The 22,615-nt window shown below is 42.0% G+C and overlaps 1 protein-coding gene and 1 long non-coding RNA gene across 4 annotated transcripts in view; one reads left to right on the forward strand and one right to left on the reverse strand.

The window, feature by feature from the left end:
• Positions 1 to 2,176: 2,176 nt before the first annotated feature.
• LOC120701524 lies at positions 2,177 to 2,621 on the reverse strand. The gene is made up of 2 exons (XR_005686141.1): positions 2,562 to 2,621; positions 2,177 to 2,330 (listed from the first exon to the last, which is right to left on the reverse strand). It is a non-coding gene; the product is annotated as an uncharacterized LOC120701524 (long non-coding RNA).
• Positions 2,622 to 10,833: 8,212 nt separating this feature from the next.
• LOC120699519 (carnosine N-methyltransferase-like) overlaps positions 10,834 to 22,615 on the forward strand; it is a 35,372-nt gene continuing 23,590 nt past the window's right edge. For 2 of the 3 annotated variants that reach the window (XM_039983525.1, XM_039983526.1), the window contains exons 1-6: positions 10,834 to 10,990; positions 16,644 to 16,716; positions 16,861 to 16,904; positions 17,244 to 17,286; positions 17,590 to 17,817; positions 17,969 to 18,115. In XM_039983525.1, the coding sequence (XP_039839459.1) occupies positions 10,911 to 10,990; positions 16,644 to 16,716; positions 16,861 to 16,904; positions 17,244 to 17,286; positions 17,590 to 17,817; positions 17,969 to 18,115 (615 nt within the window). In that variant the 5' untranslated portion in view covers positions 10,834 to 10,910. Of the gene's footprint in view, positions 10,991 to 16,643; positions 16,717 to 16,860; positions 16,905 to 17,243; positions 17,310 to 17,510; positions 17,818 to 17,968; positions 18,116 to 22,615 lie in introns of those variants that run through there. The other variant, XM_039983527.1, reaches the window with a different exon arrangement.

Below are 22,615 nucleotides of genomic sequence, written 5' to 3' on the forward strand. Positions count from 1 at the left end.
ACCTGCAATTAAAAATAGTAAACCAATCAGCACGTATAAACATAATTAAAAAGAGAAGCAAAATATACAAGACATAATTAGAAACTAACATGGTATTACAAATAATAATTCAATCAGGACGGATCATCCATGTATTACAAATAATCATCTTGATTGGGATTAGCTGGATCATAAGTCTCTTCATCACTATCATGCATGTCGAGATACTCAGGCACGTGCTCCAAAGGAGGAATGTCGTCATCAACCCCTAATTGTACTCGCTCAAGTAACTCTACATTCTTCGCATTATGAACCTCATCTCCAGCATCCTCGTCATCAACCCATTCATCATGGTCTACTTCCATTCTGATCGATTCAATTAATTCTATCACAAAATGCCCTTGTAGCCCATCTTCTTGAAAGAACTCTTCGTCATATGTATTTGGGTCTACGTTGTAATCTTTATTGTTTGGGATAGGTACTTTACCGTGTGGTGACACCTTGTACACAATGTCCCAACCCTTAAGACGCTGGTCGGTTTTGCAAAGGTATGAGAGATAATAAACTTCTGTGGCTTGTTGAGCCACAATATAGACATCATCTTTTCTGCTCAAAAAAAAATATAGACATCGTCTCCTAGATAGACGGATGACTGTCGAATTTTGACTAGTCCATGATTAGAAGTCCATCGCACTTCGTTAGGATCAGACCAGTGGCATTTGAATATGACAGGCTTAAGAGGTTTGCAACCAGAAACCAGTTCGTATATTTCTTCAACTTTTCCATAATACTCGACCCCATCAAGACTTGTCGTACAAACTCTGGTATTTGTAGTTCTTCGATTGGGCTGACTCTGCTGGTGGCTTTTTATGTGAAAGCGATATCCATTCACGTCATAGCCGGAGTACGACATGACCCTATAGGCACAACCATCGGCAATCTGTGGAACTTGGAATGTCAAAAAAAAAGTACGAGCTCCAGAATGACCATAACTTTTGTTTGAACCCAGAAATGAAATCGGGCGATCCACGTCCCGCACCCTTATATCAATGGTTTTACTATGTTAGAAAAAGAAAGGAATATATAGTCGCAGTTAAGTGTGTGTTTGTAGCTTCTAGTTTGAACAAACACCTAGAGAAAATACGTGGCCCATACTTGCTTCGGCAGGCAGCTGCCCAGTTGAAGATCTGTACAAAACAGGTGTATTGCGCGATTTAAAAACACTGAAGCCTTAGCTTATGTTCAAAGAAGAGGGAGAGTCCTGATCACAGTGCTATGATAACTCGAATCATTTCCAACTCACTAAAACAAACTTTCTCCTATCATAATTGATAAATCAATCCACATCCTGAAGAACATATTTGTTGTCATATAGCGCTACGCGCAGCAGTGTACTGCCAGAAAAACAAAGCAATCAGAGTTGCAACAATCCATATCTGTTCTACTGGCTGAAAAGAGATTAAAATGTGACAACTATACCGGTCATCATTCGTGTGATGATGTGACCACTTATCAATCAAGCGCACTGCAATTATACATGCATTACACCTATCAATGTCAGAAAATAACTTGGCAACTAATGCGCTGCTTCTTCGTAAGTTCCATAAGATTTGTCATACAACCTGCTCAAGAAGTTTTCATTGACTATATCCCTTAACGGATTCAGTGATTGGTCAAGAATTCGTAGAGAAGGACCTTTATTCGGAAAAGGGCCATGTCTTGTTTGTCCATACCCATTGTCAAGACACGAATAGTGGCTAGAAATTGTAGCGCGCCAAATTACAATCTAAGTACCAATTCAAAAAATTTCTGCACTATTTAGCTTTCTAAATATGCACATATTTCTCATATTTCCCTTGTTGACAGGTTGCAAGCACTACGTGAAAAAGCCAAATTAGTAACGGGCATAGATTGCTATTGGTAACGGGCAAAGCACCCGTTACCCTTTTGGCGTTACTAATGACCCATCATCAGTAACGGGCATTTGCCCGTTACCAATAACAGTCATTAGTAACGGGCAATAAGTCAATGCACGTTACCAATAACATAATATCAGTAACGGGCATCAATTACGCCTGTTACCGATAACAAAATATAGGTAACGGGCATCAACATGCCCGTTGTTGATGCCCGTTACCAACAACAGTTATAGGTAACGGGCATTATGGTAATGCCTGTTACCTATGTGGAATTAAAATACAAAAAAAAAGAAATCAATTTTTTCTATTCTTTTATTACATCCACACAGTTACATTCATACACGCTTGTACGCACACATCATTATTCTTCTCAAGGAACTTCTCGCCATTGACCATGATAAGGGGAATGTATTGCAGGACCAATCTCTTGCACTGGCAACAAGATAATAATATGATTAAATCCATGCCATGCTTGCCTAAAACATTAACTAAAGAAACAGAAAACAGCTCCTAGTATTAAACTTCAAATTTATACACACAGTTCTAAGGATAAACATTTATGCAAGTTTTTGTTCTTGCAGGGAACTAAATCTAAAATTTCTGCAATTTAAGCAAAAGTTTACACATCAGTGGATAGTAGGAAAAAGGTACCAAATTGCTTACCTGCTGGACATGACCTTCGATCTTATTGCACTCCTTGATAAGAATTTAAGCAAGCAGGAGTGATGGTCTAATCACAAAGCAGGAGTTATATCTAAGCCGTAGAACTTAAATGCAATGACAAATACTCCTGCTTATTTCATCCAAAAAGAAATAGCTTGACTCAAAAGAATGGGCCACGAAAGATTCAGTTACCTGTACTAGAAATTATAGTACTGCATCATCAGCCAGCAGTGATTTGACTTTCAATCCATGGAAGTCTGCAAGTAAACCTGGAATATATGAAATAGATGACTAATCAGCAACAATGCATTACAGTCATTTGGCAAATTTACTAAGTGGTTACTAAGAGGCCATGAGTGCAAGAGAAAGAAAAAGGTAGCTCATGAATCAAGATCTACACAAAAACTAGGATATAACAGAGGCACTCAACTTCCAGTTCCAGCAAAGTAAAATAGTGATGCCAGTACACTGGAGCTAGCTAGTTGATTCCAGCAAAGTATATATATAGATGACTATGAAATATATTTGATTCTGCCTAAAAATAAAAGGACAGCTAATGTGGTACCAGGGATATGCACAAGCAGCTGCCTCCTCAGTATCATAGGCCCCTGCAGATCGTAGATAATTAATTGGAAAGACAAGCTTAGATATATTTAGTAAATTGTGGGACTTACCCAAATAGACTATTGAACTGCAAGCAGATAAGTCTCTGATGCTACTTTGTACACATAGTTTTCAACCTGAATTTCTGAGATTTTATATACCAAAAGCTACTTAAGCCATTCACAGCATATCTATTTCACACCATGCATTTCATCGAACATGAAGAAGGCAGGAGAGACCATGCCTTACCTCTGTTGTACGCTAATGGGGAGGAAGGGCAACACCCCTGTCATGGCGTTGACGAGGGCGAGCGCATTGCTGGTGACCTAGACGACCTTGACGGCCCTGCAACGGATGGCGGCGCGTGTGCCGGCGTCCACGCCGTGGGCGGCAAGCACTCGAATCGAAGGGAGGAGGGAGGGCGAGGGAGCGGAGGACCAGCCGTCGTAGATCTGCCATGCTCTGTGCGGATCCGGTCGCCATGGCCGCCGTGCAGGCCTCCACCACCGCCGCCACCATGGGAGGGCGCGGGAGAAGGGAGGACGAGGGGGACGGAGGGCCGGCCGCCGCATATCCTCCATGTCCTGCATGGATCCGGCCGCCGCGCAGGCCTCCGCCACCGCCTCTGCAATGGGAGGGGGAGGGAGGAGGAGGGACTCGGAGTGCCAGGCGCCGCCGCCATGAAAGGGCGCGGGAGGAGGGAGGAGAACGGGGCGAAGGGCCGGCGCCACCGCCATGGGAGGAGGACGGCGCAGTGGGCGCTGGGCGGACGCCGGGGGGTGGGGGTGGGGTTGAGTGGGTTGGGCAGACGCGAGACGGAATTTAACGGGATTGACATGAAAATTCGGGTCCGGAACCAGTGATAGGTAACGGTCATTCCACGATGCGTTACCACAAATATTAAAAGTAACAGGCATTAATTAACACCTGTTACCAATAAGGCTGGGCTGCGATCTGGAGACTTTTTGTGTAACGGACATAAACTCATTGGTAACGGACGTTAATAATGTCCGTTACCTTTAATATTTTTAGTAACGGGCCATATAAATCCGTTACCAATGCTGTGTTACCTATTTGAGGTTTTCATGTAGCGAAGGACATACAAAAATATTAATTTACCAGATAATTGTGAAACCATGGAGAAAGAAGTTTCTCGCTACTGCAACTGCAAGATGATGGTAGGAACTACCAGTTAGGAGTGAAAAGTCACAGGCCAATCTTTACTAACATGTGGTCTGATTTTGAAGAAATTTATTTATAATTAGAAGTAAACCCACCTAACAAGTAATAGACAGCTTATTTCCGAAATACATTTTATTTCTAATATACTGAGATCATTGTATTTATGTTGTTATCATTCATTCGCAGATTCTATAAATAAAAACATGCAACCAGAAATAAACAGTACCAAGACAATCATTTAACATTTGCAGAAAAGTTATACTACCATTTATATTTATTTATTTTTGTTCAAAAGGCTAGGCATTTCATTTTAGTTAACGAGCTCCTATATATGTTTGGTACTGTAGTAACTTTTCCACTAAATGGCTGTCCATTGTCTATAATTGAGTAACGGGCGTAGTTGATGCCCGTTACTGATGTTATGCTATTGGTAATGGGCATTGACTTAATGCCCGTTACCAATGACTTTTATTGGTAACGGGCAAATGTTCGTTACTGATAATGGGTCATTAGCAACGCCAAAAGGGCAATGCCCGTTACCAATAGCAATCTATGCCCGTTACCAATTTGGCTTTTTCACCTGGTGTGCCTGTACTGCTGGAAAGTAATTTTTGCTTCTCAGCTTTGTACTGTAGTATTGCTGGTAACTTGGTAGGATATGGTTATGATAAACAAAGGCATTCATAGAATTTTCTTGTGTGTGTAAATTACAAAGGGAAATCGTGGCCCGTTTGGATGATGGAACACATGCTCGCCTGACTAATTCGTTGGCTCCCCAAATGTTCGGCAAGAACTGCCTGGAAATGTATCACTAGCCGATGGCCGTTGACGAGAAATAGGCAAATACTCCCTCCGTTCGGAAATGATCTACATATTTTGACTAGAGAAAGTCATTCAAAGTAAAGTTTGACTTATTAATCACTCTTAGAATATAATGTCAATTACGAATAACTCAATGTCATCTCAAACCTCTTTGAATACATATGTATTGACATAAATTTTATAAACTAATTATACATATAATTTAACTAATTATTAGTCAAAGTTTATAAAGTTTGACTTTTCCTAGTCAAAATACGTAGATCATTTCCGGACGGAGGGAGTAGGTAGCAAAGGGTAGAGCAACTGGAGTTGGGTCGGCAACAACAATTGATGCCCATCCAGATGCATATGAGAGGGATTTCTCGGAGAGCATGTATGAATCCAAACGCGCCCTGGGTCTTTCATGAAATGTGCATTTCCCTGATACCTTCCATGTCTGACATACAGGCGATGGCACCTGTTTACCAATGAAGCCAGTTAGGTCTCCAAGGTCTATATCTATTCCACAAGTTTACACAGGAGAGAAGTACATGCACGCATGCCATGTTTATTTCAAAGATTAGAAGCAATTACAGCATAGCGACACAGCGTTATATATTTCCGACATAAATGTGAAGAGGGTTCAATCGACCATACTCCATTGTGAAAATTAAAACATACAAGAATTAGGGTAACAGAGACCTCCGCACCGAGTGTGATTGAATACTAAATTTTCTTTAATTCTGTTGTTTAGGTTTCCGAGCCAATTTCCTTTTAGAATAAAATGTATGACAAAGTGTCTGCAGTCCAAAATTACGCATCGTTAAACAAAAGAAAAACTCCAATTACTCCCCTCAAGTATGGCCAAAGTCCAGATAACCCCTTAATTATTTATTGGTTCAATTTAGCTCCTAAACTATGTTATCTGATTCAATTTACCTCCTAATGTAGTTTATCTTTTTTATTTCTCCACATACAAGTGGAATCCTAATTTAAGGTTTTGCATGATTGTAGTTGGCATCACAAAGTGTCTCAAAAAAATTATTACGAATTTTCATCATTAGTTTTCCTATAATTTTGTATCATAAGGTTAATTTATTACTAAACACCGTATCCTGTTAAAATAATGATGAAAAATCCTTGACATATTTCCTAAAATATGTTATGATGTCTACCGTCATTCTTCAAAATTTTAACTTGAGACTTCTCTTGTGCATGGGTAAATAAAAAAGATAAATCTTATTAAGGGATAAATTGGACCAAATGACATAGCTTAGATATAAATTGAACAAAAAATAGTTTAGGGGATTATCTGAACTTTAACAATACTTGAGCGGAGTAATAAACTTCACTGTACATCAACCCCTGCAAGGCTGCAACCTGCAACTTTTGAGACTCGAGACCACGGTACTGTGGAAACTCAGACAGTCCCTCCTCAAATATCACACCTAACGAGTCTTGATATATATATACACACACTTTTAGCATGGGCAGTTTTAGAAAATATTGATCTCTATCATGCTTAGGCAAGAATACCAAGCTTTAGAGTCCTCAGTTGCCCAATTGTATTTGTTTCTTGATATCTGCATATTCCCATCACCTCCCAAGTCTGCATGCTGGTGTGATTGCACTAACCATGGTTCTCTCTAAATGGACTTTTAATAAAAATAAATCCAGATCATATAAAACAGAGGCTTCTCCCTATGCACCACTTTACCGGCTTACCGCTTTGCTCTCGACTGTCTAATGTATCAGATTCACCAAAGCAATTTCACTGTCTAATGTATCAGATTCACCAAAGCAATTTCACTGTCTAATGGCACATGGTTCTCTTCAAAAGGTTTCAACAACATCCTGAAATTCACCTTTAGAATGGTTAATTTAAATTAGTGTGTGACGCAGGTTCATGCATGTTTTTAAGTTAAGAAAATAATTAATTTCAGATTCATGAAATAGACCTTAGGATCTGAAACATGTTTGTCGAATTCAGGTTCATAGAGCCCTCCACGATTTTTTCCGAATTTATTTGGGTCCAGTCCTATTTTTCTAAGCTTTCTTGAACTTTTGGGCAAAGGAAAATCCTCCTTTTCTTTTCTTTTCTTTTCTTTACCTTTTCTTCGTTTCTTTTCTTCTTCCTACGCAGGCCGCCGGCCTCTCTCTTCCGCCGCCGGCCCTCCTCCCTCTCCGGCCAATACAATCCCGCACCACCACCGCCGCAATCTCATGTCCTCATTGCCGCTAGCTGCCCTGCACGAGCGCTACGCGTCCGTTGCGAATGCAATCCCGCACTGCCGCCGCCGCTGCAATCTCATGTCCTCGTCGCCGGCCGCCATGCAAAGGCCAGCAAACCCTCTTGCCGAGCACCGCGTGGCCACCGCACGCTGTTCTCCTCTCTATGCGCTACTAGCTCAGTACAGTGGCAAGAGCCAAGAAAGCAGACAAGCCAGCCAGCAGCTAGATCGAGACTTGGGCACTTGGATTTGAGAGACGGAGAGGAGGCAGATACGCTGGAGACGAAAAAAAAAAGGAAAAAATCTGTTTTACCTCCTCCAACTATCACGAAAATTTGGTTTTCCTACCGCAACTACAAAATCAGGTAATTCACCTCCCTCAACTTTTCAAACCGTGCATTTTACCTTCCTCAAGTGGTTTTGAAGACTGTTTTTGCTACAGTACCCGCGGATTGCTACAGTAGCCATAGTTTTGCCTTTTCCTTTTTAAAAAAATTCAATTGAATTTTTGAAAAATCATTGTAAATTATAAAAAAATTCTATTTTGTTGGACTCCACGTGAGAAGATCTACACATTAAACATATAATATGATATACTTTAGTATAAAGTTTTTGCTATGAAGGTTTTGTCTTTGTCTTTTTTATTTATTTGGTTGAATCTATGGAAAATCATTGTAAATCATAGAAAAATTATAAAATAAAAAATCTAATTTTGTTAGACTCCACATGAAATTGAATCTTGAGATAACATGCATCCAAAGGATGGATCTTGAGATTTAAATAAAAGTGCATTAAACTGATATTTAAAATAGAGTAAGATACATTAATCAAATGAAAAACTTTATGTAACAAAAGTTGTAGATATTGTTTCATAGAATCCAGAACAGTTGAGTTTGTATTTTTCTGGTTTTTCTACGATTTTATATCAATTTTACAAGTTCACTGCTTATTGTGCCCTGGGCGCCAGGACCTAAATGTAAAATTTTTTTACATTTAGGTCCTGTTGCCAACTGGATGGGCGACAGGTACCCTGCCGCCCATTAGGGGGGCGACAGGCACCCATTTTTGAAAATTTCCCTATTCGGCATATATTTTTGAATTTTTTTTAAATATAAAAATGAAAAAAACGCCCAGGAACAACCGAACAAGTTCATCAGAAACCTAGTTTCCACTTTTCTTCGGTTATTCGCTCTCAAAAAAAAACTTTTCATCAGCTATTCGGGTGTTCGGTTCGGTGCACCTCTAAAATCAACACCGATACCAATCATCAAAGTTGACAAATGAAAACAGAAACTGAGCAAAAAAAACAACCCTACAATTCAGTTCGCTTCGGCAATTGGTTTTGGGAAACGTGCCCACACCCTAGCGGTGGGTCCCTGCCGCCTCCACCGTCCAATGTCATGACCCAAATTTGATAATCATGATTAACATTTAATTAACAGCATCATGAATATCATTAAAGCATAATGAGGCATCATGTGCATGTGCTTGCATGAGTTTATTTATTTTTATAGATTGTTTGAATGAATGTTTGTGAAGAAAGATCGAACTTTTCTTTACAAAACTATGACCTAAAATATTTTACTCAAATACTAGACGTCAAATGTTGATTTTACAATATTTTTATAATTTTATATCCATTAAACCGAAGCATAAAACTCTTGGAATGTTCAAAGATTTCTGTTTTGTTCTTTTGGCTGTGATCAATCTAGAATGATTTTTAACTTTTTAGTGTTGCGCTATGATACTTGTGATTTTATCTTGCTTGTGTAATTTTTGGGTTATTTTTGGAGCTCGATAAGAACTTACTTTTCAATTTTCAATTTGAACGGGGCCACTTGTAAGTGCTGCCCTCCCCTTCTCCCACTTGTAAGTGTCACACCCCGTCCTACAAAGCCGCACTACCCAGACTCTCACGGTTGTGCATACGAGTCAATGCACGGGCATATGGCGCATGGCGCGTGTGGACCCGAATGGGACACACAACATGGCATATGGCACCGGCAGTAAACGTGCGGTTGTGTGCAAAGAGATGACATTTTTTGATATAGGTCAGTGTGCGGGCATATGACGCATGGCGTGTATGGGTCCGAATGTGACACACAGCATGACATATGGCGCCCGCACTTGACACATGGGTCCGAGTTAGACCAATGAGGATGTCGAGTCCTTTTAGGGGGGTGTATGTGACACCGGCCCAATTTGGATGTGGCCCAGTAGTGGCCCATGTGTGCTATGTGCACATATTTAGTACCACCTTGATAGTTGAGTAAGGATGGAGCTAACTTATAAGCATTTGTCCTCCAGCCATAGTGTCTGTGTTGCATGAATTTATTCTAGATGTTTAAATAGTTGATTTGCCATGTTACACCAGCTAATATAATTGACTAGTTCTATTTGTTCTATAAATTTTTTAAAAAAACATATTTTTAAATTTTGCAATTACAGTTCAAAATATCGCAAATATAATCTTTAAATGTTGCAAAAGGTTAGTGTTGATGTTACAAAACTCTACTTCTACATGCTGTTAGACACATTGGATGTTGCGTGAAATATAGTCATATCGCGGCGGGAATTTTCAATCGATGACAATGTGTGTGTGTGTGTAATATTGCAAGTACCAATCTTTAATATTGCAGTAATTAATTTTTAATGTTGCAATGGAGCGTCCCATGAAAAATTTCACATCGGATATTCCAGCACTAATAGCTCTGTTTGTGAATACAGCTAAAGGAGGTTTTTGGGACAATGCGGTCTCACAAAATCTAAAGCGACGAATATGACGTCCGGGAAGATCTCATTGGTGCACGTCACAAATGTCGCATGTGCTGGTCACTACAGCACTATTACCTCGGGCCCTCGGCACTCGGCAGTACGCGGCACAAGGTTGTACCCAACCACTAGGGATGTAAACAGCGAATACGGATGGATATTATTGATATCATATTTATTTTTATATTTTTATTCGAATATAGAGTCGGATATAAATAGTGTTAGTTTTTGCCGCATAAGATTATAATGAATATTGATATTTTTCGAATATAGATTGGTTACGGATAAAAATTCTTCCAAATCAGATCGAATTTAAATACAGTCCAAAAATATCCATATCATTTGCATCCCTCAACCACGTGTAGCACGATAGAGGGCCGGGCCGGACAATGACACGGGTCGTCAGGCGTCAGCCATCAGTGTGTGGGAATAGTTAGAAGGAATCAGATATTTTACTACGATAGGACCTATCGTAGCACGTTTTAGCAAGATTTCTTCGCACCGGAGAAAAAACAGAAGGTTAGAAAAAAGTTGATGTGTCAAATTTAGCACCATACGTGGTGCTGTATACTGGGGATGCCCAATAGCAAGATTTCTTCGCACTGCTGGAGAAAAAAACGAAAGGTTAGAAAAAAGTTGATGTGTCAAATTTAGCACCATACGAGGGTGCTATATAGTGAGGATTAGTGAGGATTGGGCTGTGCCACCACACCAGTTAATCCATCCGGAAAAGCAATCCGCCTCGCCGCCGTCGGAGAAGATGAGCGAGCGTCGGTACACCGAGCAGGAGGAGGCCCCCGAGATCAAGTCCCTCCGCCGCACCATCGCCGCCTACGCCAAGTACGCGCCCCCCGACCCAAACCCCGCTCCGCTCGACAGCTCCGATCCCCCTCTTCTACCCTACTGGCCCGTACGAATCGGCCCCCGTTCATTCCCCACGGCACCGCCATCTCTGGGGTTGATTGGAAGTGCTTCCGCATGCCGGTCCGAGTCGTGGTCTCGTGGAGCGATGGGATAGCCTGGAGTTTGGACTTGGGAGTGGAGCGTAGTGTGGTGGCTTTGAGTGAAGTGTAGGGTTCGTGGGAGCTCGCCAGTTCTAGGGAGTGAGATGCTAGCCGGAGTTGATGATTGAATGGTGGCCGGGAACCAGCCCGTGGCGGCTCAAGGATAGAGAGATGCTTGCTTGCGCATGATGGTGTTAGCGTGGATAGTGAATCAGCACAACCGGAAATCTCACTTTCGCCGTGTGCACTGAAGTTTGTCGTGTACAAGTTCATGGGCACACGGCAAATATAAATTTTGCCGAGTGTACTTAAAAAACACACAGCAAAACTAAAGCACATGGCAAAATCATCCTTTGCTGTGTGCTTTTTTTAGCACACTTTGCCGTGTGTTTTTTTGTGACACACGGCAAAATAAGACTTTGCCGTGTGTTTTATTTTGGCACACGGCAAAGTAATAAAAAAATTTATCTTTTCACCTCGAAACTTTTTCTACTCTTCACATACAACATGTGGTACTCTATGTTAAAATTTGATATATTTTTGTATTTATTTGTTATATTTAACTAATTAATTTTATTTCAAGCAATTTTTTGAATCAAGTCAAATTGAATCGCAAGTGATTCAAATAATAGAATAAATTAATTAAAAATGATATTCATGTTATTTAACATAGTTTGAGCTCTTACCTATCAAATGAAAATAAATTGCAAACATCTTGTCTAGGAAATACGACCACAAACGTGTGTTCGAATGATTTTAAAATTCTAAAAAAATCAATTGAAGTCTGAAAATTATGAGATTTGTCAATATCTCATGATATCATATGTGGAGGCTGTGGTAAAAATTTGAGTGAGTTTTGCAATTTTGTCACGTACGATGCTTATAAATGGAAACATATGCGAAGAAGAATCAGAGTTGAGAAGGATGCGATTAGGTTTGCAGTCGAAGTGACGATCAAATTTGAGTTTGACTTCAAAAATTTTTTATAGCCAATAGGCAATATATATTGTTTCATGTAAAATTTTGACAATTTTTTGGAACCATTTGATAATTTTAATATATCAAGTACAGTTATAGAATTTACATAAATTGAATTTTGATCTATAACTCCATAAAATAACGCAATAATATGAGTAGAAAAATTAAGTACATATAGTTGACTGAATTTGATAAGATATATTCAAAGTGCAAGGTAATCAATTTGGAAGAATAAAAAAAGAAACAAAAAGAAAAAAAGAAGGAAACAAAAAATAAAAAAAATAGTTTTGGCGTGTGCAAGATCAAGGCACACGGTAAAGCCTAGTGCTTTGCCGTGCCTAGTGCTTTGCCATGTGCCCCAGATCTGGCACACGGTAAAGTGAACTTTAAATTTCGTAAACGATCTCGGATGGAGAAACTTCCAAAACGAAAGTTGTAGATCTCGAAAAGTTATGAAATTTTGTAGTTGACAACTTTTTAATTTGAATTCGTTTAGGGTCTCAAACAAGCAATTTAGAATCGGTTTAGTATAGTATATGGGGAAAAAATGAAGTATAGACAAAACTGAGTGTGGTGTAGTGATAGAGAAGATTAGATGTGAGGGGAAGGTCGCGGGTTCGAAATCTGCCGGACGCAATGTGCACGAAAACAGTTGTGATTTGCGACTTTGGTGGAATGGACACGTGGCTGACCGGTGGGGTCCTCTACGAATTAATTTTTTTTGTTTCTTATTTTTAAAATCAGTTTTCTAAAAAATTCTTTGCCGTGTGTTTTTTTGACACTCGGCAAACTCTTTACCGTGTGCCCGATAAATGGCAAAGGGCCTCTTTGCCGACGCCTATTTGTCGTGTGCTTTTTGCCATGTGCAACACATGGTAAAGAGTTTGCCGTGAATATTTTAACATTTACCGTGTGCCGTGGCACACGGCAAAAGAGCCGATTCCCGTAGTGCAGTGCTGTGGGTACTGGTGTTAGACCCAGTGAAGTTTCTGTTGGTTTTCATTGACTTGTTACCCTCATGTTACTAGGGAGAAAAAAATCAGATACACCTAAGTGATGTGGGTGTTTTCTAGCACCATGCTGGTTTTTGTAATTGTTGTTGATTGAGGCTATTAGAGCACTACTCCTACTACACAAAGAGTTTGTAAGAATGTGTAAGAAACTATTTTTAGAGATGGTGCCACACTCGCTCCTACTTTCTACAGCTAAAAATAGTTGTTTTTAGAGGCGAATACGTTACCCACTCTTAAAATGCATTTGCAGGGGCGGGTCACCCCGCAATCCGTCCCTAAAAATTAATTTCTAGAGACAGATAAAGAAATGATCTGTCTCTAAAAATATCTATTTTTAGGTGCGAACCACGGCCTGACCCGCCCTACAGATCTAATTAAAAAAACACTAGACGTCAAAAGTCGCGTCCTGCGCCGCCGTCGCCGCTCCCCGTGGGCCGCTGCCGCTCACTGCGCACCGCGTCGCCGCCGTGCACCACCGCAGGAGCAGCTCCGCCGGTCGGATCCCCTGGCTGCGCCACTGACTCCTGGGTGTGGCCGCCGGAGCAACGCGACGGGGCACCGCCGCCGAAGCTCCGCGCCGTCCTGTCCCCTTCCTGTCTAGGGGAGGGCTCGTAGCCGTTCCCTGCACCACGTCGCGGCCGCCGTGCTTGGCCACCGTGCGCCGCCGTCCGTCATAGCCCCGCAGAGGCTGCTGCAGATCTGCATAGGCCGGCGCGCTCGCGTATGCCGCAGGCCGCTGCGCGTCGCCTGCGAGTGCCGAGGCCCCGCGCCGCCGCCTTGCTCGCAGCCTCGCACCGTTCGCCGCACTGGCGGCCTCGCGCCATGCCGCCAGCGAGCGCCGCGGCCCCGAGCCGCTGCAGGCCCGCGACGCCGCTTCGCATGCGGCCTTGCGCCATTCGCCGCACCACCGCCGCGGCCCGCGGCCTCGTGCCGTGCTGCCGCAGCCCCGCGCTGCCAGCGAGAGTCGCAGCCCCGAGTCGCCGCCACCGCTGCGCGCGCACTCGCGCCGTGCCGTGTTAGCCCCGCGCCGCCTGCTCGACGGCGCCTGCCACGCACGGGGCCAACCAGCGCATGTTCTCTGCTTCCTCCTCGGCGCTGGTCCTCATCCTTTTGCTTTGCAAGTCGATGGCGCAGAGGAGCGGGAGCGTTGGAGAGAGATGGAGGGGAGCAGACCGAGGAACCTTGGAGAAAGAGACGGAGAGATTCAGGCCATGTTTAGTTTTCAAAAATTTTCAAGATTCTCTATCACATCGAATTTTTAGACACATGCATGAAACATTAAATGCAATTTAAAAAAATAAATAATTGCACAATTTAGCTGGAAATGATAAGATGAATCTTTTGGGCCTAATTAATCCATAATCGGACACTAATTACCAAATAAAAACGAAAGTGCTACAGTAGTCGAATCCAATAATTTTCACCAACTAAACACACCCTCAAGATGGGCTGGTTGGCAGCGCACGACTTGTATTTAATTGCTTGCAGCTCGCTTGCCTGCTTGGTTGGAATTTTTTAGGGGCAGGTCACAGCAGCACGACCAAGAGAGAGTAATGTCAGCAATCCTCGCACGTGTTGCTAAGGCATCTTTACAGGTTTTTGCAAAAAAGCCGTAAACGCATTAAAGTGAAACGGAATCTTGCTAATTTGAAGTACTAAATGAAGTCTATTTATAAAACTTTTTGCATGGATGGGCTGTAAATCGCGAGACGATTCTAATGAGCCTACTTAATCCATGATTTGCAACAGTGATGCTACAGTAACCATCCGCTAATTATTGATTAAACATGGATTAATTAGCATCATTAGATTCGTCTCGCGATTTACAACCCATCTATGCAAAAAGTTTTGCAAATAGACTTCATTTAGTACTTCAAATACCCTCTTTACATCTTTACACAATTTTGCAAAATGAACTAAACCCACCCTAAGCCAATGAGCGCGCAGCCTCACTCATCACATGGATCGCCACATCTCGTCGCCTCAATTTTCAGGGGTATTTGTAGGGGTTGCCCCTACAAATAGATTTTTAGGGACGGTGATGCCCCACCCGCCCCTACAAATGATTTTTTTTCTTTTCTAAAATTTTGTTTAAATGAAAACATGTAGCAAAACACATAAAAATAATAATATTTTTACCATAAGCCTATTGCGACATGTAGAATTTAAAAAAATATTAAAATCATATTTTAGTGTATTTAATAGTTAAAAGTGTGAAACCATAATATATAACTCACTCACTCTACTCTCTCGTACAACTCAAAGTTTACTTTGTGATTTCCACACTCATAATCACTATATACACTGAAATATGTTTTTGGTATTTTTTATAATTCTATAGATCATAATAGGTTTATGGTACAAATTTCACATTTTTTAAATGTGTTTTGCTATGTTTTTTGAATTAAACAAAATTCCAAAATAAATTTAAAAATCATTTATATGGGCGGGTGATAGGGTGACCTGCCCCTAAAAATGCCATTTGTAGGGGTGGGTCACCCCCTCACCCGCCCCTAAAAATAGTTTTTCTATTTATCCAAAAATTTATTTAATTGTTTACATATAGCAAAATAAATTAAAAAATGTGAAACTTTTACACTATGATTAGTGAGAACCGTAGAAACAAAAGAAATATACCAAGTATATTTCAGTGTATATAAAGGTTAAGATTATGAAAACCTCAAAGTATGACTTGAGTTATATGAGATACTATATAGTTATAGCTAGTAGAGAACTTATAATAATTTTTTAGACCGTTAGATGACCTCAAATGAAAAAGTTATCAATTATAAAATTTTAGATCTCGTCATTCTCTACAATTTTGATATAAGGTTTGACTTCGTCTGAGATCATATAAAAAAGTTATGAATTTTTTGTGTGAAACCATTTGTAGCTACGGACCATGCCACCACCCGCCCCTAAAATGAATTTGTAGGAACAGGTGAGGCCATGACCCGCCCCTACAAATGCCACCATTTTTAGGGGCGGTTCATGGCGTCACCTGCCCCTAGAAATGCTCTTTTTAGGGGCGGGTGACGTCATGAACCGCCCCTAAAAATGACGCTCATTTTTAGGGGCGGGTGCTACAGTACATCCCCTCTATTTGTAGCAACGGGTGAAATTTTGGTCCGCCCCTGAAAAAAATTGAGGCGCCCTTACAAATCATTTTTGTAGTAGTGGAGGGTGCATTTGATGGCAGTCTGCTATTTTGAATCCTCAAAATGTTACCATTGGTGATGAATTGCCTATAATCTGCAATGGTGTAAACATTTTGGATGTAGTTGATCAACATACCATCCTTAAAATATTGAATGCAGGATTGGAAGACATGTTTAGTTTTTGTCAGCTGTTGGCTCGGTTGGAATTTTTTACCTAGGCAACATCGGTCACTCAGAACATGAAATGATATTTGTGCAATATAACTAGATGAGAAAAATTCTAGCCCTACCCTTTTATCATGATCAAAGTTTAAAACATTTGTTTTTATGGTTGTAATAGCTATCAAGATGCAGCGGAAAGGGATGTCAAGAGATACGAGAGATCATTCAAAATGCTTCCTCCTGCACACAAGGTTTATATTTGTATAATCATCACATGTTTTCCTTTATTTTAAAACTAGTTGCTCTTTGCTAACTACATTAGAGTTCATTTTTTTCTATTTTATTAGCTCATCTAATGTTGTGCGCTCTCCCTCACTTATGCCTTTTCTGTGTAGGAACTTCTTTTCCACCTTGGTCTGAGGTACCAAAGACTCAGATGGTAACATTTTGTGCTGCATGCGTGTAATCATATAATAGTACTGATAAATAGTTCTCCTGCTTTGTATATGAGATTTTTCAACATGCTCTATCTTGATGGGGCTCTTCACTGAAACATTTGAGCTTATGCCCCTTTAATTTTTTTTTTCGAAAGATTATGCCCCTTTAGAATAGTTCTCCAGTTTTTGTTGATTAACTTGTCTTTGGTTTGATACTGCTGTACAACTTAGATGTATGGATACAGGGCATGTGGATGGCATATAATCATTTATGTAAAAAGGCCTTTGTGCTTAGTGCTGATAGATTTGCTGCTTTTATTTGACGCTTTATTGCTTGACAGGTGTATATCCATGAATGCAGCTTTTATCATGAACATGCTTGAGGTCTGATCTTCTGAGACTGTTATCTCGTGATCAGTGTTTTAAAAAACATTTTTAAATGTCGTTTAATCTTGATTAAACGCTGAACGGTGGCCAAGCGTTGCGTTTAATCACAGTGTAGTTTAATCACAACACACGTTTAATCTTGTTGAATCTACGTTTAATCACAAAAAACTCTAAACCATAGGCAAGTGTTCGCCTAGCGTCTAGCGTTTTTCGAAACCTTGCTCGTGATATCTGCAATGCACATGTTATGTTGAAAACTGCAATGCACATGATGGCATTATTAAAAATGAAAAATTGCAGAAATTTGAACCTCCTTTCGACATGAGTCAGTATGTAAATGTCGGTGGTCATGACCATCCATCAAACATGCATGACCACAGTCATGTGGATTGCACCCATTCCAGTGGGAGGGGTGATTGCTCGACAGTTTCTATCTCCAGAAGCAATTCGCAATTGGATGGGCAGCATGATAACCCCCAAGAAGATGCCAAGACTCATGAATCTTCAAGAGAAACTAAAAATAAAAAGGCACGACCTTCTGAATCCTTCTTTTATATATAATGGGTGCTTTCGTGCAGAAGCCACTTTTAGATAATTTCACTAGTGATATATACGTTTTTGAAGATTCCATTGTATTGCATGTAGAATTTGACTGATTAAATATATAAATATCTAACAGGACGAGGAAGAGCAGATGGCAGGCTGTTCTCAGCCTGTTGGCAGCAACTTGGGAACATCCCAAGGTGCATGTAACAGTGATACAGATGCGAGCACAGCTGCTTACTGTCAAGATAAAGATGTCTCTTCATCTTCTGCTGTTGATAATGTAAGCTCGCTCCATTTGCATGATGTAAGCTGTTGATAGTTCTCAATTGCATAATGCGGGCGATCATATTTGAATTTCATTATCATGAATCTCAAGGATATAGCATGCTTTCTAAATGGGAAATATTCCACGTAAACGGTAATTGTTGGAAATATTCCACGTACAATTGAAATTGTGTTCACACGTTTAGATTCAAATTGCAATAAGTAATCAATTGTGCCAAGATACCTGCACAGAACCAAAATTCCAAACAATAGCAAATTATAGTCTTGTCAAATCTTGTTCTGGGAACAATTTAACATGACGGAGAAGCCACTTATCATATAGGTTGGAAATCCAACCGAACTGAAACAGACTACATGACCGATTTGAAGTGATAGGGCTCGATCCAGTTCCATTGCCATCCCATCAGAATGTAGGTATCAGAGATAGGTAAATCCATGAATTTAAGGTAGGATAGGAAGTCAATCAGCACTCCTAGATTTCATTAAGAAAAATCGTAAAAGCTTTAGCTAACTGTAGCAGAACCACCCAAACTAAACCGGCTTAAGTGCTCTAACTATCATCTTAATAGTTAATCAAGTTATCACGCACTTAAAATGGTTAATCCAATAGCCTGTTGGGTAATAAATCCTGATTAAACTACTGTAATCAAGGATCGAGACATGCACTGGAAGGCTCGCACGAAGACGAGCACAGATGATATCAGCATACCGGGTCTCTCAAATTAATTTACAACACAGAGTTTTATAGATCAGTTTGAAATACAAACGACAGAGTTCAAATGCAACGGAATTTAAAACAGAGTTCAAGTTTAAAATACGATAGCTAAACGGACGACGATACAAGGTGAGCTTCACATCTTGCCCACCGATGTGCTACCAACTTGCCCGAATTTCACGGAGAAGACGGGACCTACTCAACGGTCCAACCAGGAGGAAGAGGATGACCCATCCACGAAGCACAGACCTCCTCAAAGTCAGCGGGAACACAACCTGCTCATTCGGATCACAACAACTCTGAGTATACTAATACTCGCAAGGCTTACCTGACTATGGTATATACTTAACTGACTCCTAAACATGCGAGCTTTTCGCTCTGTAGTTTATTTTGCTGAAAAGCTACTAATAGTAGATCCTTGCTTTCAATAGTTTAGCTCAAGTTTAGTATAACCAATACCAACTAGGTTTGCTTGAATATCTAGAGCACTCATGGTAGACCATATTAATCCTCTAGTAATATCACAATCAAAACATCTTCATTCGATTCTCATTCCAATTCTTTACTACGATGTGACATAGTGATCAAGCCTCTCATATCCGCGAGTCATGGCGAATCGATCTGATTTAACCTTGCAAGGTGGACCTAACTCACATGACACATGCAAGCCCCGTCAGTCCACCCGCGTCAACTGTTCCCATCATCACCCCGACGTCCAGGTGAGGAGCCCGACATGGCGAACACACAGTAAACCCGAGGACGATTACAACACCCGTCATCATTCCACTCCTAGAGTAGCAGGTCACGATTCAATGTATCGTTGCAAATGAGGTAATTAGCTTACCTGTTTTGATTACCTCCTACTTCCGGCATGTGGCTAGTACTGTTCAATCCTCGATCAACAATGCCAAAAACGGTACGGTCCTCAATCAACATAGGCAGAGGCTTACTTTCCATCCATTTCATACCCTAAACCAAACTCATCTATGTCTGCTTTCCATTTTCCGTTCCTCATTGATTCATTCTCAAGCCACTTGCCATAAGTAACAAGATCCTATATCACGCAAGTGACAAAAAATCACTCGACTTCTACCGAATCCTAACTAAGCATGGCAGTACTAACGATCTACACTAGTAGAGTAACTGAGGGAACCTAGGGATCATGCATCTATGGTTGCAGTCAACTCTTAGAAACATAAATGCACAATAATTATATAATAAACATTGAATACTGAAATTAAGAGTCATGCTCCGGGGCTTGCCTAGGGTAACACTAAGTCAGTGTTACTACTAACAAGGCCTTGAGCCCTTCCGACCATGGCCGGGTCTTCAGCTGCTCCAGCTGGTCCCCTCTTTAGGATACGTCCACCAAACATTGTCTTGTGGTTCGGTTCCATCATCAAGAGCTTCACGTCAATGCATTGTACTTCTAGTGTACCTAAATCAGATGCAAAAATATAATGCTGGTGTATGAATACATGGACGGTGCATCAAAAAAGGCAAGCAAGACAAGCACAAGGGCATTATTGCATGGGCATGAGCATCCATATGAATGAAGGTTAATTAAACATCACACAAGTCTACCATAGAGATAGCAAAGAGATAGCAAGCACATCAAGCATGGTCAACAATTTAATTTCAGTCAATCTATTGCAAGGCATTTGGCTACCAAGAGCTAGTTAAGTTTAGCATCACACAACTACCAGGTTATATATAAATAAAGTGTTTCACTTTCAAAAACATTACTAAACTTATTTAGAAAAAACAAGCAACACTATAAAGCGAGGATGATTAACTAGAGATTTTATTTAACTAACAAGCAAGCATATAAAAAGAAAGTTATTTTAAAACAACCACATTTTAGTCCTAAAGGGTTATAGCATGATTTACAGATGCTCAACACAAGTTGCTGAATTTAACCATGCATAAAAGAAATTTAGCAATAAACATAAAAGGAAAAGCTACAGCTAGTAGCTAAACAAAGAGTAAATTGCACCCCAGGTCCCCAAACTTGTCCCGAGATTTCGCTTGGGTCCCTAAACTCTCAAATCGTGCATCTGGGTCCCTAAACTCTATTAAGTGTTTCATCTGAGGTCCCAAATGCGTCACACAAGCGTCTGAAGCCGACGTGGCATGCCACGTGTTGCCACAGTGGCAAATATTTGCAAAAATCCCCCTGTATATTTTTGTCTTCTCCCATCTGCTCCTTTTCTTCCTCCCTCTCTAATCTCCCTCCCTCTCTCTCTCCCTTCCATCTCCGTTCGTCGAGCACCTCCGCCATGGTCTGCTCTACCCGAGACCGTCCTTCGCGCGCCGCCGCCGCGCGCGCGCCTGCTCACCGGGGACCGCATCCCGATCGCCCACCACTTGGTCCCGCCGACGAGGAGCTGCTGCTGCCGCGAGGGACGCCGGATGTGGCCTCCACGCACGTCGGTGAGGGAGAAGGAGACCGGCCGCGTGCGCAGGGCCCGGCCTCGCCCACCGCCGCGACCTCCATGGCTTGGGACAGAGCACAGAGCAGAGGGGAGCTCGAGGCCCCTCGCTAGGCAACGCCTCCACCTCAGCGCCATGGCCTCGAGCTACTCCTGCCCCGGGAGGGGTGCTCCGCCCTGCCGCGAGCCCGCCGCAACCATGGCCCGGGCGCGGCAGCGCGGAGCTCGGTCACCCACTAGCCTCGGCGGCGTGAGCTCCAGGGCCGCCGCGGAGGGAGAGGGAGGATAGAGGATGTAGGTGTGGGGCGGGCGCACCGGAGCCGAGCCAAGCTCGCCGCCCGCTAGGGCCATGGAGGCCGCCGCCCACCAAGGCTCGAGAGAGGAGGAGGGGGAGGGAGGCCGGAGCAGCGCCGCGTGTCGGGCCCATCAAGGATCCGCTCGGTGACGCCCGCCGGAGAGGGAGAGGAAGGGGAGGTGCTGCTGCCCGATGGCCTCCACCACTCCTCGCCCCACACCGCCGCGGCGGAGCAGCAGAGGTGGGCGCGGACGGCCGAGCGTGGCGAAGGAGCCACTCCTCCCTGCCAGCCTCCGCGTGCGGCGGCGCCATGGCCCCGCGTGGCTCGGGAGCAGGGATGGCGCCAGGGCCGGCGGTGGCGCAAGGAGGGAGAGAGCTAGGGCCGGCGCCGGTATGGAAGGAGGAGGGGCGCCGCCCGCCGGAGCAGAGGAGAGAGAGAGAGAGAGAGAGAGAGAGAGAGAGAGGGAGGATCAAATGGGAGAAGATGAAACTCTAGAGGGGTGTTTTTGCAAATATTTGCCAGTGTGGCAACACATGGCGTGCCTCGTTAGCTTCGGACGCTTGCATGGCGCATTTGGGACCTCAGACGAAACACTTAACAGAGTTTAGAGATCCAGATGCACGATTTGAGAGTTTAGGGACCCAAGCGAAATCTCGAGACAAGTTTGGGCACCTCCGATGCAATTTACTCCTAAACAAAAGCAAAAACTTAACTTGCAGCCATGATCTAGTAATAAAAATTTACCAGCATGACAATCTATCAATAAAGCATGCAACAAAAATTTACCAACACCTATTGATAACAGAAAATATTTACTTTAGCTTAACAAGACAAACTGAACAAATAAAGATCTACAGACATGCACATAACTTCTAGACATAAAACTTTCAGAGTATTAAACATGCAAAGAGCAGGCTACTGCATAACTTTTATGTTTTTTTGACATCTAGAACTGCGTATATTAAATAAACAAGCTTAAACAAGCATTAATCATGATTATAACAATACATCACAGAAACATCAACCAAACAGCAGGTTTAACATTCCTCCAC

This window comes from Panicum virgatum, chromosome 3K, assembly GCF_016808335.1.
Source record: "Panicum virgatum strain AP13 chromosome 3K, P.virgatum_v5, whole genome shotgun sequence".
Lineage (NCBI taxonomy): Eukaryota > Viridiplantae > Streptophyta > Magnoliopsida > Poales > Poaceae > Panicum > Panicum virgatum.